Source organism: Octopus bimaculoides, chromosome 9, assembly GCF_046866305.1.
Source record: "Octopus bimaculoides isolate indiv1 chromosome 9, ASM4686630v1, whole genome shotgun sequence".
NCBI classification, from domain to species: Eukaryota; Metazoa; Mollusca; class Cephalopoda; order Octopoda; family Octopodidae; genus Octopus; species Octopus bimaculoides.
In genome coordinates, this window is record NC_142936.1 from 42,195,176 (window position 1) to 42,215,795 (window position 20,620).

The following is a 20,620-nucleotide window of genomic DNA, read 5'->3' on the forward strand; positions in this document are numbered from 1 at the left end:
AAAGAAAATTGTGATTGATGGTCTTGTAAAATAGCTTTCTAATAATTTAAACCGCAAATTTAGAACATTGCTGTCTCTCTTTGATAAATGCAAAATATAAATTGATAGGAAATAGGTGTTCCTGTTGATATAAAATGTTAATACTGGTTTAACTGATTTGCAATCTATGTCTGAATCTTTAGCAGAGAAGTAAACAAAATTAGGTGAGCAGTTGTGTACAATAATTAGCATGTTTGTATCATGGAGAGTTTGAAACTCATTAGTCATCTGGTTAGTTTCAGTTTTAAGCCTTCAGCATTTAAGCCAACCATATCTAAACCAAATATGCTACTTGTTTTATGCTCAAATTAGCCAGATTCAGCCTCTCACACCTACCCTACAATGTCATTCTAGAAATAAACAACCACATCGTCGAAATCTCAAATCTGTGAGATAAACCATAATTAATTCAAAACTATGTGAATAAATAAGCATTACATTTGACAGAGTAATCTGAATGCTAAAGGGTTAAATTTATTTTAGTCGACCGGTTGTTATCTTTCTGTGTTACTGACTGACTGACAAAGGAATTTTCTAGACTATGTATTTTAGTTTAAACCTCAATCACATATAATTAGCAAGTTTAAAAGAACATGATGTGTTCTTGTATTTATTGCTATAATAACTATTAAGAATGGATTGTTATGTTTTTCCATACACTGGAGACTGGAAGAAACCGAACCGTGGTTGTTTTAACAAGGTAATTAGAAAGTCTTTGAAAGAAAGGTAAAACATGTTTTTAAAAAATGCTGTGAAAGATCACAGAAGTTAAGGGGAACTTGAAATCCTATTTTATTTAAAACTAAACCAATTAAAACATTTCTTACCTCTCAGCTGAGTGATCTGTCAGTTGGCTATGAGTATTATTAATGTAAGTAACTTTTGGAGAACATTTTGCTTTAATGGTGTTTCCCCGAGCTCTATATCAAACATGATTTACAGATGTTTGTTTTGAGAGAATCACTGCTGAAGGAAATTTCCTTGCTGTCCTACATATTCATGCAACAGACTAAATCTTTCTATGTTAACTGTAATGATCTCTGCCCCACACTTCTAATTTAAAAGGAACCTCATCTGTTGTGGGCAACTGATGAGGTTTCTTTTATATGGCACTTCGTCGGTTATGACGACAAGGGTTCCAGTTGATCCAATCAACGGAACAGTGGGCTGTTCCGTTGATTGGACACAGAATGTGACAAGGCTGGCCCATTGAAATACAGGCACTGCTCATTTTTGCCAGCTGAGTGGGCTGGTACAACGTGAAATAAAATGTCTTGTTCAAGGACACGTGTCACTAGGAATTGAACTCATGGCCTTATGGATTGTAAGCCGAATACCCTAATCACAAAGCCATACACCTTTTACCTCCAAAGTGATAAAACCAAAAAAAGAAAAGAGCTTGTGGAAAAGTTTGAAGATGAAGACTTTGAGATAGTATTTTATGACCAGATGCCCTTCTTGTTTCCAACTCCCCAACAATTTTTTTTTTTTGATCTATTGGTTATCACGTATTGAGAGTATTAGCTGCAGAGTATTGCCATTTTGCTCATTGTTCTACATCATGCAATGTGCTATATTGGCACATGCTCTCTCTCTCTCCCACACACAGAAATTTTGGTAAAGCATTGTATGATATTACTTTAAGGAAACCTGTTATGTAAGGCTGGAATATTGCGAAAAGATATAAAGTAGACACTGGAGCTTGGTTCTCTGGCTTGCCTGCTCCTGTCACACTGTCCAACCCATGCCAGCATGGAAAATGGATGTTAAATGATTAGATATTGGTGCCATCAATACTGGATATCTTAATCTGTTATTTAATTTTATTCAGCCCCAAAGTTTTTAGAATAGATACATGGAAGACTGGTGGGAATATTATATGCATGGACTTCAAGGGCTAGGCTGCTATTTAGTTAGATAATTTAGGAGTTAGTTATAGGTTTACTAATTGAATTAATTTACTGGTACTGTTTTTGTACGTAGGGTAAATGTGTTTCTTTGTTGTAGTTAAATTAATAATGTTAGTGTTTAATCCTTCCTGTGGAGGCGCAATGGCCCAGTGGTTAGGGCAGTGGACTCGCAGTCATAGGATCGCGGTTTCGATTCCCAGACTGGGCGTTGTGAGTGTTTATTGAGCGAAAACACCTAAAGCTACATGAGGCTCCGGCAGGGGATGGTGACGAACCCTGCTGTACTCTTTCACCACAACTTTCTCTCCCTCTTTCTTCCTGTTTCTGTTGTACCTGTAATTCAAAGGGCCAGCCTTGTCACACTGTGTCACGCTGAATATCCCCGGGAACTACGTTAAGGGTACACGTGTCTGTGGAGTGCTCAGCCACTTGCACGTTAATTTCACGAGCAGGCTGTTCCGTTGATCAGATCAACTGGAACCCTCGGCATCGTAAGTGATGAAGTGCCAACAACAACAACAAATCCTTCCTAGAATTAGGATTGAATAAATGCAGTGATATCTAAGGCATGTTTGTTCCCAAACAACACTTATTTTAGTGCTGTTGACACTGCCGTATTGAATGGTACTGCCCAGGTGTTGAAACCATAGTGATAGTTGTGGGGCAGCTGATGATGGAGGTATGTTGGATTGTTGGTATGGCTGTTATTGTATGTGCAGAATAGTTTTATAAGACATCCATTTTATATATATCCGTATGTGTCATAAGATGCAAATAAAAAAGGTTGGCACCAGGAAGAGCACCCAACTGTAAAACATTTTAAAACAAAAACAAAAATCCCAAAATAAACTTCCATCTAATCCATGCCAGTGTGAACAATGGAATGTAAAGCAGAGATGATGATAGTCTGAAACCAACAATAACAAATCATGTTGTATGGTATATTGGCACATACTCACATACATTCAGGCTACAATGGCTGAAGACTTGTGACATGCTTAAAACTGTTTTGAGATATACACACACACTCACACTCACGCTCTCTCTCTCTCTCTCTCTCTCTCCCTCTCTCTCTCTCTCTCTCTCTCTCTCTCTCCCTCTCTCTCTCTCTCTCTCAGCTTTGACAAGAGACTTATGTAAGGTTGGGACATCGCAAGAAGGTATAAAGTAAACTATAAAAAGAAATCAAAACGACATTTTGTACATTTTGGGACTATGCCCTCTACTACAGGGTATGTGGAAAAACCGAGGAATGGAAAAGGTTGTTACTCAGATGTGTGGAGGAAGAAGGTGACATGCTCAAATATATGTTGCTATGGCAACCAGTCTGTCTCATGTAGTTCTTTGCTGCTAAAACAGCAAGAACTACATGAAACAGGCTGGTTACTATAGTAACGCTAATCTGTGCTTGTCATCTTCTTGCATCCTTCCTCCCCTACACATCTGAGCAACTACCCTTTCCATCCCTTATTTTTCCACATATCCTGAAGAAGGGGTCACAGCTCCAAAATATAGAAATATATGGTAAAACTTTCAACTTTTTGCTTTTTCTTTTTGTAGTTTATCTTCTCACATTGTTCTAGCCTTACACAAGTCACTTTTTCCATCGTATATATATATATATATATATATATATATATACACATATATATATATATATGTGTGTGTGTGTGTGTGTGTGTGTGCCGATGGCACGTAAATAGCACAGCATGATCGTTACCAATGTCGCCTTCCTGGCACGTGAAAAGACATTCGAGCGAGATCGTTGCCAGTGCCGATGGACTAGCTCCTGTGCAGGTGACACATAAAATACACCATTTTGAGCGTGGCCTTCACTAACTGGCCCTCGTGCCAGTGGCACGTAAAAGCACCCACTTGGAGTGGTTGGCGTTGGGAAGGGCATCCAGCTGTAGAAATTCTGCCAAATCAGATTGGAGCCTGGTGTCGCCTCCTTGTTCACCAGCCCTCAGTCAAATCGTCCAACCCATGCTAGCATGAAAAGCGGACGTTAAATGACGATGATGATGACAGTTGTAACCAATGATTTTGGCGAAAGTGTTATTTTGCACCAAAAATATATAAATATGCTTATCTGAGGCAAAAGGTTGATTTATTTGAGCGCATACAAAAGTATTAACAAATAATAATAACAAACTTGGACCATATAAACAATAATCAGGTATCATACAGTTATTCATTTTTCTCTCAGTATTTGCAGTGGCAACCCCTATTTTTTTAGATGTCCCTGATTCGTTTAGGTATTCTAGAAACCAATGATTGAGTCAGTTCTATGTTTACAGACCTCCATTCTTGCTGTACGAGAGCTTTCAACTGTTCAGTATTTGTTGGCTTTTCTCCGTCAACTCTGATTTTATGGATGGACCACAAATTGTCAATAGGATTGAAATCTGGAGAATTTCCTGGCCAAGGCTCCAAAATTTCAATACCTTTATCTCCAAGATACTTTTTAATCTTTCTAGCAGTGTGGCAAGGTGCTCCATCTTGTTGGAAAATGCAAGTTTCTTTGCCGAACTGCTTCTCAATGGTTGGAAGGAGATGGTTTTCAAGGATATTTTGGTACCATGTGGAATTTATAGAAGTGTTTTTCAGCAAAACTGACGGTGATCCAACACCCTTGGATGAAAAGCAACCCCACACATGAATGGTTTATGGATACTTGACTGTGGGCATGATACAGGCCTCATCATAGTGTTCACCTTGTTGCCTTCTGACGAGCCTTTTTCCAGATGTCCCAAACAATTGAAATGGTACTTCATCAGAAAAAATCACTTTGTTTCATTGTTCACTAGACTGATTTTTAGATTTTCTGCAGAATGCAAGCCTATTCTTCACATTTTTCTTGGACAAAAAATATTTCTTTGCAGCACTCCGTGAAGCTAGACCATTGTTAAGAAGTTGTTGTCGAACAATCCAAGCTGAAGTACTGACACCAAGAGACTGGTAGAATAAGTACTAGGCTTTAAAAGAGAATATCTTGGGGTTGGTTTGTTCAACTAAAACTCTTCAAGGCAGTGCTCCAGCATGGCCGTAGCCAAGTGATTGAAACAAATAAAAGATAAAAGATATATGCAAAACACGATGGGTTCCTCTTCAGTTTGTGTCTACAAATACCATTTGCACATCATGGGTTGGCCTGAGGCAGACATTTGCTCAAGATGTCCCACAATGGCATAGATTACAAGACCACATGTTTACAAATCAAGCTCTGTAAGCACACAATCATCCTGTATTTTCAATTTTCAAGACATTTTTACTTCACAATATTATTTCTTTCCATGCATCTTCACAGAATAGAAAGCATTGTTGTGGGTTAATAAATTTATGTGTCTATAGTAATACACAACATTGTGAATAGGTCATACAATATACGTTGGTTGTTGATTCAGTTGGGTTTTTTTCCAGCAATGTCATTTAGTATTTCTGTAAAACACTTTTATTTTATCTGTCAATCAGTAACTGATCCATATGAAGGGCATCCAACTGTGAAAACCGTGTGAAAGCAGACATTGCCACATAAAAAGTACCAGCCCACTCTGTGAGGTGATGGGCATTAGGAAGGGCATCTAGCCATAAAAACCATGGCAAACAGACCTTGCTGGTGCCACGTAAAAAGCACCCAGTCCACTCTGTAACTTGGTCGGCATTAGGAAGGACTCCCAAAACCAAACCAAAAGAGACATTAGAACTATCAAACCCATGCCAGCGTGAAAAATGGACGTTAAATGATGAGGATTAGATATTGGTGCCATTAGTACTGGGTTTCTTAATCTGTTATTTGATTTCAAAGTTTTTAGAATAGATACACATATCCCTGTGTGCCATAAGATGCAACTAAAAAGGGTTAGTGTCAGGAAGGGCATCCAACTGTAAAACATTCTCAAACAAAAACTGAATGAACTTCCATCTAATCCATACCAGCATGGATGAGAGGACGATGATAATCTGACGTCAATATTAACAAATTTACTATATAAAAAAGAAGGTATTCAAAACTAATTGAAGAGAAACATTTATCTCTCCAATTTTTTCATTTATTAAATGTCTTGTGTTTCTATTTCTATAATGAAACTATGTTCACAGTAAATTATATTTCATGGGAAATTTTGAAAATAAATTCAATACCATTGGTTTGATATCTGACACATGCATGCTATTTCTTACTGTTGCTCTCCTTACAACCACTTCATAAACACATTTCTCTATTCAATTCAGTTCATATAACTTTTTATCCTGTGCTCGACAAAAATCTATTTTGAAAGGACAATTAGCAGCAACAGTAGCAAATTGAACTAGCCTCGGTATTGGTTTACATATCAACTTTTGATGGTTACCTGTTTGAAAGTGACTCTCAAAAGCTTGTTTATTAAAGCAGATGCTAATGATGATGATGATTGTTTTTAATACAATAATGATAATGTAATAGTTGTATATGCCTTCTACTTCTTCCCCGCTTCATTCTTTTTAACATTGGGTCATACATTGTTTCTTACTGCTTTCTGTTGGTTGTTTTCTTTACAACTTATGCTTCTTTGTCATTGTTGTACATATGTTGATCCAACAAGGACCATCTAATTATCCTAGAGTGGTGGGGCTTTGTGAGAGTGCAGATTGCGAGTTAATCCTGTCTGTGCATTCATGGATTGGATTAAGTAGTACTTGGTGACAGTATGGGCTGGGATGCTTGTGGTGACACAAAATCTGATGGCATTTTCCTTTCTGGTTTGTCTGTGTTGCTCAGCTGCAGTCACTCTGCTGGCCTTGCATGTCTTGGAGCCCTTGTGGACTGCTGTATGCTATACTCGTCTATACAACATTTTCTATTTCTACTCTTTATGGTTAATATTGACCTTCAGTGAAGCTTTCAGTGTGTCTTTGTAGCACCTTTTCTGGCTACCTCAGATGTATTACCATGCTGGAGTTTGCACAATTTCTCTAGGAGCCAGTGAGCTGGCAGCCACATTATGTAACCTGCCTAGCACAGCTGTGACTGCATCAGGATTGTGTGGATGTTGGACACTTAAGTACAAGAGAGTTTTTCTGTATCAGTTATCCTGTCTTGCCACTTGATGCCAAAAGTTTTCTGAGGTAGATTGTATAGTAGTAGTTCAACTTCCTTGCATGCTGTTACGGTGAGTGGGAACTGTGTCCAGGTACACCTTGATCTTTGTCTCTAGAGTGATGTCTCTCCTGTTCCACATTTTCTTGTGGAATCTGCTGGATTCACCTTGTCATCAATGACAACAATTCAGGAGTGTATGCTTCCCAGGTAGGTGAACTTGCTCACCACATTCAGTTGTTGTCTGTTGATTTATGTTTGGTTCAACATATGTCTTTCTTGGAGCTGACAAATATTTCATGCCAGTCTTCTTTTTGTATTGACCATTTGACTGAAATTGTTATAGACGACAGAGACCTTGTAAACAACATATTTCTTATTAGTCTTCCATATCATACATTATAACAGATATTAGAAATTTCTTCTTGTCAGATTGCTTCATCGTAAGTCACATTTATTCTAATGTATTTTTTATGATCTACTTGTTGTTACTTTTAACAAAACACACATACACTCACACATGCTCCTATACTGATTATACTGACTGTCACTCCTTAAGTGTTCACAGGCACATTATGCTAGGCCTGCACAACTGTTATGCACTGCCAAAACATTCTCCAAGCAGGACATAACTACTGTAGTCTCCTTTAATAGCACCAGAGCACAAATACTATAATATTAACACACCCTGTGCATAAAACTGCTACAAATATTAGATCTTACAATCTCTGCTAATATCTTACTAAAGTCTCATGTATGTAACATTGCTAAAACTACATCCCACACATTAAACTTTGTATTTAGAGCCAAGAAATATTTCTACTCTGATCAGTTAAGACTAGTGGTTCCCAACCGATTTTTGACCATGCCCCAGCAAATCATTTCTAAAATCCTGATGCCCCCTTGTGATATTTAATTTTTGTTATTCAAAATTTTACTACTATTCACTTGGAGGAAGCTTAGAAGGGTATTAACTTGGTCTCTAAACAAGCTTCCTAGGAACATGGCATTCATGAAAAATAAAAGTAAAAAAAAAAAATGAAAGGACAGTTAAAGTAAGTTTCAAAAGCATTTTTGTGGAGGACACTTCGAGCCAGAGAAGTGGGCTGTTCCACTACAAATAAATAGTTGACAGACATAACAAGTTGGTGAGGCATGCTGTTGAACCAGTCAGGCCATCAACGAAGTATGTCGTCATAACACCACACAAAACCATGTTGAGCAAGACACAACAAACATACAATAGAGAACTGAAATGCAGAAATATAAAATATTTGAATATAAAATAAGTAAAGTTAGTGAGATCCTTGTGCTTCATGCCTATTACAGAGAGATTTTATATTAGGCACCAATTTAGTCAGCTTTAGTCTCAAGTCTTCTCAAGTTTCCAGTCAATTTCTTTTTTTCGATAACAAATCATTTACAGCACTAAAGCCACATTCAACTAAATATGAAGACAGGAACGGTAACAATTTTCTTGCAAAGTTGGTTGAATTTAGGTATTTGGTTTCTGTCTCATCACAGAGGCATGAGATCAATCCTTTTATATTGAATAAAGTTTTAACTGACTCATCATTTTGCTTTTATGAGAGTTCTTCTTGGTACTCTATTGAAACATCAGATATATTCACTAGCATTGGCTGCATCACCCGTGATGGAAAATCAATCTGTTTTAAATCGGAAAATCTTACTTTCAAATCTGAGGTCAATATTTTCAGATGATTCACAATGACACGTACAGCAGCATTTTTTTAGCCAATGAAACTAGTTAAAAATTTTGTCAGAAATATTTTTTTGACATACCTCAATAAATGTTACAAAGCCAAATATCTTTGCCTTTGCATCAATAAGAATTTTATTTGATCATTGATGTTGTTTATTTAACATATTCAGTTTTTCAAAGATATCTGTTAAATAACTTACAAATGCTTTACCATCAACGGTTAGCAGGTGCTTCATTTCAGGCTTGTCACTTAAAAAGTCACTAGGAACATCAAATAGTTCCATAAACCTTTTCAAGCAATTCCCCTTTGAGAACCACCTTACCTCAGTGTGAGATAAACATCTCACATAGTCTACATTTTCACAAAACTGCTTGAAAAGACTCTCACATTTGGCATTAGCTTTGAAAGCATTGATACATTTTATAACTGATTTTAGTACCTCATTGAGAACAGGAGACATATTTTTGGATACTAAGTTCTCTCTATGAATTACACAGTGCACAAGAAGCATTTCTGGGTTCTCATCTTTCATCAGTTTTAAGCAGCCTTTTTTCTTGCTCATCATAACAGGAGCACCATCTGCAGCACAAGATGTTTTGTTCTCTATTTGTATATTGCTGACATCCAAATAATTTTTTAGCTTATCATATATGACAGTGGCGGTAGTGGTGGATTCTAATGATTTGCAAAATACCATTTCTTCAGCAATTTCACCTTTATCGGTATATCTTGCATAGATTAGCAATACAACCTTGCTGTCTCTTAGAGTTGATTCATCCATTTGTAATGAGAATTTTCTTGATTTCAGCTCTTCAACAAGTTATGTTAACAGTATTGTTATTGAGTGGCATGGCTTGAACAACTTTATCTTTTTCCTGGACTGTTTTTAAAAATGCTGATATTGGTGGTTTAATAAAATTCTCTCTAATAGTATGATTTTTTCCATGTTTAGCGACGAGTAACTAAATTTCATAACTAGCCTCAAGAGTGTGACAGGCGTTAACAGTTTGTGTAATAAACAGAGATGTTATTGTTGTTCTTTTTGCACACTTCTCCATAAAGTAATTTAAATCTGAATTTACATACGCACTATGTTTCGTCTTCAAATGCAACTCGGGATGATTTGGTTTCATTGATTCATTGGTCAAGCATTGTTGGCACAAGAGGCAGAAAGGTGACCGTTTATCATGGATAGCGGGTATAAATCCAAATTTTAGACATTCCTCTAAATATTGACGAACTTTCTTTTTTTACTTGCATTACTCGTTTTATGTATTTTTGAATCAAACACAAAGAGATTTCAGTTAAAGCAAATTTTTTCAACAATTTCTTCAAAAGGATTTCAGTATAAACTTTTGGAAAATATACTCAAAAAGAAACAAAAAATATTCCATGGATCTTTTCAGCTGCAAAAGCATTTCTATCAATGATGGAAGTTTATCTTACTTTTTTGCTGAATTCACAAACTCGATAATAATTCCTGACTGGTGGGAATAAAATGTCTTGTTAATTTTTATCTCTGTTCGTATCTCTGTTGGTATAGTTGTGTACAAGAGGTACACATAACCCTATGCATGCCCCACCAAGTTATTACCATGCCCCATGTTGGGAATTATGGGTTAAGACAGTTATTAGAGTATTTGCTCACTCACATCTTGAGTGGTGCAGATACACACACACACACACACACACACACACACACTGAACTGCATCTGAAAGAAAACCAGCTAATTGGCAAAGATGCAATCTAATATAATAAATATGAAAACTAAGAGAAAGAGGGAGATGATGTACAACTTTAAGACATGTCTCTTTGTACAGAAATTCTTGTCCTCAACATACTGAATACTATCATTTTAGTGATAACTGCACCCCATCCTAAAAGAGGTCACCATCCTTGATCTCATACCTCATGCCAGTAGCTATACAATGGTAAAAAATTAAATAAATGGTAAATAGCATTCCAAATTGAAAAGAAATACCTCCCCTTCTCTCTACCTATCTGTCTGTCTATCCTATCACTTACCTGTCTGTCACATACTCACCTATCTCTCACATACCCACCTACCTATCACCTACCTACCTACCTACCCACCCATCCATCCATCTCTGGTGGTGGTAGCCGGGGCAGTCAGGGATGATAGTAATAGTATGTGATATGAAAGACAGTGCTGATAGTGATGGAGGGGAAGGCAGTGGCATCAGAAGTCTGAATGGTGTGTGTATGGCAGTTGTGGTGGTGATGGTACTAGTGATGGTGATGGTTGAAAACACTCAACAGAAAGAGAGAGAGAGAGAGAGAGAGAGAAAGAAAGAGGTTAGACAGAAAAAGTAATTGTAACTGACCTCTGAATGGGAAGACAAAAGACGTTTATCATGAAGCTTTGCAATAATCTTCAATTTGACAAATTATATCATTGTTTTGATAAATATTGGTCAAGTTTGATAAATTTAATATGTATTCAATGCATGAAGTGTCATTGTTGGGCCCAAGGCCCAATGAGGAGCCCTTCATAGGAGCTAGCTTAAAAGCTGCTCTATCGGGCGGCTTTTAAGCTAGTCACCAATATGTCGTAATCACTGACTGTCAGATACACAACTTCTCTTCTCTGTCTCTTCTATTGCTTCAACAGATAGAACAATTTTTTTTAATAACCTTGGTATGCAATCTCTATCCCGGAGTCAATACATTTACCTTTCATTTTGACATTTTTTCCTGACCAAGCACTTCACTAAATGATGTACTCAGTCCTCACTTTAGAGTTTACTTTCTAGAAGTCTCACTTTAAGTTTGTCCTGCTGACATCAATCTTTGATCAGTTTTATTGTTCGTCCTTTTAGGGTTGTTTCAAAAACAATCAACCAATCCAGTGCAGTAGACTGGTGGAACTGTTAGAACAGCAGACTGATGCCTTGTAGTATTCTGTTCTTTGCATACTGAGTTCAAATCCTGTCATGGACAACTTGGGTAATAGGTAGACTTAATCAGTCACACAACTTAGCAATTTGGATGCTTTTAATGGAGTTTGCTTTTTTCTAAAAAGTTGGGTCAGGTTTGTGGTTTGAGGATACCTTACTTTGTTTCTTCTCATTCACAAAGATCTTGTAAAAGATGACAGACACTCCCTTCCTCACCAAATGTATCATTAAAAAAAGTCTTAAAGGTTTTTCTGTGCCTCGCTTAAATTTTAATTCACATCATAGTTCATAAATTGTCTTAAAGTTGTCTCATGCACTGAATGTATAAAACAATATTTCTGATTTCTTTAATGTCGATTTTTCTATTTTCAGGGAAAATTCTTGAAGATGAGAAAAAAATAGTTGACTATGATATAGAAGAAAGTAAATTTGTTGTTCTTATGGTAACTAAAGTAAGTTTCCAAACTAAATTTCATTTTTAACTATTTAGAATAGTGTTTCTCAGTCATTTTTGTCCCACACCCAATTTAATAAACAGAAAAAATGTTCGACCTTCTCCCACCATGAATGAAAACTTTATTTTAAGTTTTATTCATTTGTTGCTTATGACTTGTTTTGAAGTAATCTTCCCACCAAAATATTGCTAAGTCTATCTACAAGGGCATGCACCCTCCCTTGGAAAACATTAGTTTGGAATTTTCCATGTGGTAGATATTTTACTTTCAAAAGTTTAATTTCAAGGACAGAACTGTTAGTATTCTCCTAATAGAAACTGTTATCATCATCATCATTTAACATTTGCTTTCAATGCTGGCACAGGGAGATCTCCAGACTGTCTGTTGTGGCATGGTTTCTATGGCTGGATGACCTTCCTAATGTCAACCACTTAAGAGTGTGCTGGGTACTTCTTATGTGCCACTGGCATGGATACGTTAACGCAGCACTGGCACAGGTGCATTTTATGTGGTACTGGCACCTGAAAGGACAAACCTGTATGTGTGGAAGACAGCGATTTTACTTAACTTGACATGTCTTATCAAGTACATCAAAATTGCTGTTTCACCCAGTCCCTTGTCAGACAAAATATCTTAGTTTGAATTCAAATTCTACCAAGGTTGACTTTACCTTTCATTGTTTTGGGATGGGGTCGGTAAAATTAAGTACTAGTTAAATATTGGAGTTGATGGCATCACCTCCCCTATATTTCAAGTTTTGTGTCTATGCTAAAAACAGTTAAGGACACCTAATTTGCAGATTTGTTAAAGCATTGGACAAACTACCTTGCAGTATTTCTTTTGGTTCATTACATGTTAAGTTCATATCCTGTTGAAGTCAACTTTACCTTTAACCTTTTAGCATTTAACCCTTTTGATACCAACCAATTTGAGACTGCCCTAGGTTCTGTGACATAGAACTTAGTTTTTAAAGTGGTCTGAATTATAATCTTCCATCAAAATTTTATGCTAATTTGTTCCAGACCCTAGCTTAATAATTAAAAAGTTATTTTACCAAATATTTCATTCTTTTAAAAATTAATTGAATCAAAGGTAGCATATGTTAACAGAAATTTGGAAACAAAAGGGTTAAACCAGCCACATTAGGCCCAAATATTCTATTTGTTTTATAGTCAAACCAGCCAGGCCTTGCCTTTCACACCTACCCAACTATGTCCTAAAAATAAACAATCACATTATTGAAGTCTTGATGCTGTGAGATAATACATGATTAATTGAAAGCAACATAAGTAAATAGGCATTGTTTGATGGAGTATAATCTGAATGCTAAAAGGTTAATTCTTTCAGGGATGATAAAATGGGTACCTTTGCTGGTGATGTGTAAGAGACACTCATGCCAGTGACATGTGGGAGGCAGCCTCGCTAGTGACACATAAGAGGCATCCAGTACACACTGGAGTGGTTGGCATTAGGAAGGACATCCAGCCATAGAAACCACACCAAAACAGATGGCTTACCAGTTTCAGTCAAACTGTCTAACCCATGCCAGCATGGAAAACAGATGTTGAATGATCATTCAGCATCTGTTTATCTAATTGACTAATTACTTCCTCCAAATTGCTTGCTTTGAGCCTAAAGTGATATAGCTGATCATTCAATATGTTCTTAGTGATTTTCAAGAGTAACTGAAGAAATTAATGTTCATTTTGGATATTATTCCAAACTGGGACTTTTTTTACTGAGCACTTTGGAATGTCTACCTTGTACTAAGGTTAGACAAAGTGGTTTTCTTTTTTCTTTCTTTAAAAAAATATTTCAATTTTTATTTCACTGACTTCAATGATATATGGGAACTGCCTGTAAAAGAAATTACATTGAAAGCAGCAAAACAGTTCATCATCATCATCATCATCATCGTCCGCTTTCCATGCTAGCATGGGTTGGACGATTTGACTGAAGACTGGTGAAACCGGATGGCAACATCAGGCTCCAATCTGATTTGGCAGAGTTTCTACAGCTGGATGCCCTTCCTAACGCCAACCGCTCAGAGAGTGTAGTGGGTGCTTTTACGTGTCACCCACACGAAGGCCAGTCAGGCAGTACTAGCAACGGCCACGCTCAAAATGGTGTATTTTATGTGCCACCCGCACAAGAGCCAGTTCAGGGGCACTGGCAACGATCTCGCTCGTTGTTATGAAATGGAAATTCAAAAAACAAAACAAAAAAGTGAGAAAAAAAAGTAATGAACACACAGACAGGAGAGTAAAAAAAAAATATTAAAAAAGACATTTCAGGTAAAAAAAAAAACTTAGTAATGCAGAAAGCATTTAACGACAATACACATACTTGATCAAATGAAACTGTAATCAACATTATCCAAGTCCCATCATTTTCAAGTGTGCTTTCAAACAACAACAAAAAAATGAAAGGAACATGGATATAGGCACAAGTATGACTGTGGTAAGAAGTTTGCTTCCAAACCACATGGTTCTGGGTTCAATCCCACTGAGTGGCACTTTAGGCAAGTGTCTTCTAACTATAGCTTATGAGTGGATTTGGTAGGCAGAAACTGAAAGAAGCCCATCATGTACGTTATATATGATCAGAATACTATGATTTTCTTTTCTAGTATTGGCACAGGGCCTGAAATTTGTGGGAGGGGGATAGTTGATTTAATCAACCCCGAAAGGATGAAAGACAAAGTCGACCTCGGTGGAATTTGAACTCAAAATGTAGTGACGGGCGAAATATCGCTAAGCATTTCGTCCAGCATGCTAACGATTCTGCCAGCTTGCTGCCTTCAGAATGCTATGATTTTGATGAGGATAACATTAGTTTTTTAAGGTTATTCAATTTTTCTCAACTGATCAATGGACCAATTGAGTAAACTGATCAATGACTGAGTCTGTAACGACTATTGGAAACAGCTGTAAATCAAATGTACTACAATAAAAGAATATGAGTGCTGGTTTGTTACATTTGTGACCCTATTATAGATAGGTAGTCAGTGCCAATGTAATTTTCAGCATTATGTGTTCAGATGGAGTCGCCATGGACATATAAGTTATAGAATTACGAGATCAGGAAATAAAACGGAAGTTGCGTCCTGTAGAAGCATATTCTTGCCAATGTCGTCTCCTTCATTGGACAGGAAACTCAGCTTGCGAAGACTTATTGGGGCAAGCGAATAGCGAAATCTGGATAGCACCTGTGCCCAGTGTCGCCTTTCTGGCACTTGTGCCCGTGACATGTGTAAGGATTTTCAAGCGAGATCGTTGCCAGTGCCCCTGGACTGGCCCTTGTGCAGGTGGCACATAAAATACACCATTTTGAGCGTGGCCGTTGCCAGTACCACCTGACTGGCCTTCGTGCGGGTGACACGTAAAAGCACCCACTACACTCTGAGTGGTTGGCGTTAGGAAGGGCATCCAGCTGTAGAAACTGCCAAATCAGATTGGAGGCTGGTGTTGCCATCCGGTTTCACCAGTCCTCAGTCAAATCGTCCAACCGATGTTAGCATGGAAAGCGGATGTTAAACGATGATGATGATGATGAAATATGGTATCGTAAAGATTTCAAAAAATTGGGAGGAGCATCTCTCTGGTAAGAAAGGCAGAGCCCCTTTTCTGTTAGGACGAATCTGTTTCCTAACTGACTAAAATAACTTCACAACCATATGAAAAACCAACAAATATTTCATGGTGCAAGGGTAATCCAGACAAAGTAATGATCAAGCAGGAGATGGAACCAAAAAAAGAACTCCAAAATGATTGAATATTACTAAATTTTTTCCAGGATCTTTTATAGTTTTACATGTCAACTATCCACATTATGACCACTCTTACGAAACAGCTCCTTGTGGAGCATTGTAATATCAATATCAGCATTGAAAATGTATGTTAAATGATGATGGTATATATTGTAAAATTTGTGTTGATGACATACTTCAGCCAATCTGTTCTGAGCTGTCAGGCAAAATCCTAGTCAACACAAAGTTTTACAAGAAATTTAGCTCTACTCTGTTGAGTGTCCCCAATCCCTAGTCGGTAAATGTTTTATTCTTAAATCTGTTTCAAAATAGCATCATATTAACATCTCTATATATTGTGTTTTATTATTCTATTTTATACTGTGTATTTGTTTGTATGCTTCCCCATATATTTTTTAATTGGTCTCTTTTTATATTGTATAATCATCTTCATGTAATTTATCTGTCCCATCTTACTCCATATTTCAAGTCTTCTGTTTAACATACATTGCATTTTATTGTATCTCTTTGAGCTCTTGCAGCTAAAAAAGAAAAAGATTAGTGCTGTTGACAGTGCTAGCAACAGAATACTGAAGTAACAATAGTGCTATTTTTATCAGCGACAATATTTAGTTTAATCTGTTCAGAATCCAAATCTTGCTGAGGCTGGCTTTTTGTTGACCTCTCTGGGACTGATTAAATGTATACAAGGCAAATATTGTGCTTAAGCTGCCACAAAGTATTAACATCTAACTATCTATACCAATCATTACTGTGGTTGCTCTGTTGGCAGACTTGGTGAGCTATCAGGAATTTATAACTTAGAATACCTTCTTGTCGTCAACAGTTGATACTGTCATCACTATACTGGTTGTAGAAGTTTTCTTGTCAGGTTTGAAATCTTGTCCAATTGGAAAATAACGAACACAAATAATTTTATACACATGCATAGCCATTAACCTTTTTGTTACCATATTTCTGATGAAATTTGCTACTTTTGTTTCAGTTTTTAAAACCATGAAGAAGTTAGTAAAATAACTTTGTTGTTATTGAGCTAGAACAAATCAAATTGATTTAATAAATAACATCTTTCTCTTATGAATCTATAGTTGTGGTTTCAAGTGAAAAATAAAATCATGTTTTTTCTTTTTTTTAATTAAACAGAGTAAGCCTCAGCTGGCCAAAGTATCAGAGGGTTCAACATCCCAGGGAGAAACTGCTAGTGCTGCCTCATCAGAGAAGTCTGTACCTGCTACCACTCAGGGAGCATCAGCCACCCCTACATCAGACAGTGGCTCTTCTCAAAGTTCGAAAGGCTCACAAGGTAGTGAAGCAGACAAATCTACTGCTGACGCTAACCCTGAATCGCAAGCTACAGAAATTACTTCAGAGTAAGTATGGGTCTTAACTGGCTGTAGTGTCTTTGTTGATTGTGTTTAATGAATTTTCACATCTTCGATACACCACAACATTTTTGTCTAGCAGGACTAATGGAAGAGTATTTATGATGATTCAGTATTTGGCTAAAGAAATATGAAATGGCTGATTTAAATAAAGTAGATGTTACTGCTTAACCTGCTGCAAAGTATTAACATCTATCTATCTATCTATACCAATCATTGTTGTGGTTGCTTTGTTGACATATTTGATGAGCTATCAGGAATTTATAACTAGAATACCTTCTTGTTGTCAACATTCAATACTGTTATCGCCACACTGGTTGTAGAAGTTTTCTTGTCAGGTTTGAAATCTTGTCCAATTGAAAAATAATGAACACAGATAATTCTATGCACATGCATACCCATTGACCTTTTTGTTACCATATTTCTGATGAAATTTGCTGCGTTTGTTTCAACTCCGAAAATCATGAAGAATTTAGTAAAAAAGCTTTGTTGTTATTGAGCTAGAATACGGATCAAATTAATATAAAACTTTGAAGAAAAATTTGAATCAAGATCACTTTAAAACAGGAAGTTTGCATCAGAAAATCTGGGGCAGTCTCATGCAGGTTGGTATAAAAGGCTTCGTGGACAAATGTTGCATATTGTTAAAAAGGCTTTGTGGACGAATGTTGCATATTGTTAAAGACAAAATATTGATTTCAAACTTTGGCACAAGGCCAGCAATTTCGGTGGGAAGGGTGAATCAATTACATCAACTGCAGTGCTCAGTCAGTACTTATTTTATCAACCCCTGAAAGGATGAAAAGCAAAGTTGGCCTTAGTGGAATTTGAACTCAGAATATAAAGATAGATGAAATGCTGCTAAGCATTTTGCCCGGTGTGCTAATGATTCTGCTAGCTTGCCAACTTAGTTAAAGAAACAAATGTTAAATGCATAAAGAAATGATTATGTACAGCAATGGTTTAAAATGGCTTTATAATTAGGAAGCTAATTACTACAACATGATCTATTCAAATTCTGCTTGAATCATTGTATTGAGGTCTGTTGCATGGTGTTTTATTCTTATTGCCTCAGTTTACCTTGTTGAAAATAGGCAATACTCCTCATGACCTGGGTAACTTGTTGTGTATTTATAATGTTAATAAGCATCTATGCAAATGATCAAGGAAAATTATTTCAACCTCATTAAAATAGGACTTGATGGTGAAATATTTGTTTTAAAGGTTAAGCCTGACTTAAAGAAATTGATGTGAAATATATTTTGTATGTTTTTACATTGCAACTCCATGTTCAATTATCCTACATTTTGGTGGGGTTTTTTGTGAGTCTTGGCTCTGAGCATTCAGTTCAGCTAGCTGAATTCCAGCTTAATGAAATTAATGTCTATGTGGTTGAGTATTCCACTAGCACTTGAACCTTTAACACAATTTGAAGGCCAAATCAGTATTATGATAGCTCACCAAATATGTCAACAGAGCAACCACAGCAATGATTGGTATAGATAGATAGATGTTAATACTTTGCTACAGCTTAAGCAGTAACATTTACTTTATTTAAATCAGCCGTTTCATATTTCTTTAGCCAAATACTGAATCATCATAAATACTTTTCCATTAGTCCTGCTAGACAAAAATGTTGTGTATCTAGAATGTGAGGGACCGATAATTGTCTCCAGTGGAGTTGATAAAATTATCAACCCTGAAAGGCTAAAGGTTGACTTGGTAGGATTTGAACTTAGTGTGTAGAGAGTTGACACACATTGCAAGGCGTTTTATCCAATGTTCATATGATTCTGCTAATTAGCCATCTTGCTTGTTACCATTAATCACAAGATTATCTGTTAATCATTCACTGATAATATACAGATAGTGTCATGACATGTAGCACTCAGCTGAACTTTGCCATTTGTTTAAATTAGTTCATTTCTTTGAACTGGGGTTTAGTTTGTGTTTTGACAAGTTTGCAATTTGTGTGCATAGCATTGTGTCAAATACATCAATTATGGTATACCTTAGAACTCCTTTCCTGTTGTTGCTTTGTGACTTCTTGACTCTGATTGAACAGACCTATGATCAGTGGTGTTCCAACCATAACAGTACTCTCCTATTGTATATCTTGGACTTCATCAACTAATGTGTCTTCCTTTTTTTAAGATGGGTGGTAGAGTGATTTGTGTCAAAATTTGAAAGAATCCTCCTTCCTTTTTGCTGGCTGAATTGTTAGCACACTGGGCAAAAGCTTAACAGCACTTCTTCCAGCTTGACTTCTGAATTATCAGTTTTTCAGGTCGATAAAATAAGTACCAGCTGAATACTGGAGCTAATGTAATCCCCCTCCCATAAAATTTCAGGCCTTGTGCCTATATTAGAAAATGATTATTATTCTATTGACTACAGCATTTATAGGAATGTAGTTATTCTACACCAAATGTATTTTGAAGTTCGACATGATTCTCATGATTGTGACATTCAGTTTAGGAAATGAAAAATTTCCAAATTTAAGCTGTCTTTATAAGTGCTAAGTATAATTTTTCCATTTTTTTTTTCTTTTTCTAGCTCTGATGATATAAGTACTCTGGCAACCGAGACAGCCACAGCCCTGGCTGCAGCCATCGATGAACCATTATCTGTCTTGCAATCCGCAGAAAGTGCATTGGTGACTGGTCAGGACTATGAAAATATGGTGCTGGAAATTATGAAACTTGGTTTTGATCGAGAGCAAGTTGAGCGAGCTTTAAGAGTCAATTTCAACAACCCTGATAGAGCTGTGGAGTATTTGTATAATGTAAGCAATGCTTTGAGCTGTTTTCAAAATACATGTTTATCGAGGAGTGAAATGAAACAACAGTTTTTGTTTTTTTTTTAAATATTATAATAATCATTTCATTTTATGAGTTTTTTCTTTTCTGCATGGTTGCATTCTAATTAAACAAGTAAATAAATCTAATTACAAAATATAGTAGAAATGTGTAAATATATTAAAAATATAGCAGAAATATTTAGCTCAAAGATCATATAACTAGGTGTCATGGCAAGAGACTGTCATAGATATGAATACCACAGCAGCCATATGACTTGAGTTTCATTGTTATCACTTGCTGATTTGGTTCTTCAGCAGTAGCAGCAGCATTGCTTTAATGTCTACTTTTCTATGCATGAGTCAGACAAGTTGTTGAGAGCGATTTTCTGATGCTAAGTGCCCTTCCTGGTTGGATGTCATAATTAATGATCTCCTTAATTACTGAGTGGATATTTGAGTAGTAAGTTTAATAAATCCTCTGGTTTAACACCACACCACTTGGTATTTGAGTGTCCTTACTAAATCTCACTCTTTTGTAGATTATT

At 36.5% G+C, this 20,620-nt stretch overlaps 1 protein-coding gene across 1 annotated transcript in view; it reads left to right on the plus strand.

Annotated features, from left to right (window-relative positions):
• The window catches only part of LOC106872556 (lysine-specific demethylase RAD23B), an 85,382-nt gene that overhangs the window by 52,861 nt on the left and 11,901 nt on the right, over positions 1–20,620 (plus strand). The window contains exons 3-5 of the mRNA XM_089357456.1: positions 12,042–12,121; positions 17,037–17,263; positions 19,832–20,060. Of these exons, the coding sequence (XP_089213582.1) occupies positions 12,042–12,121; positions 17,037–17,263; positions 19,832–20,060 (536 nt within the window). The remainder of the gene's footprint in view (positions 1–12,041; positions 12,122–17,036; positions 17,264–19,831; positions 20,061–20,620) is intronic.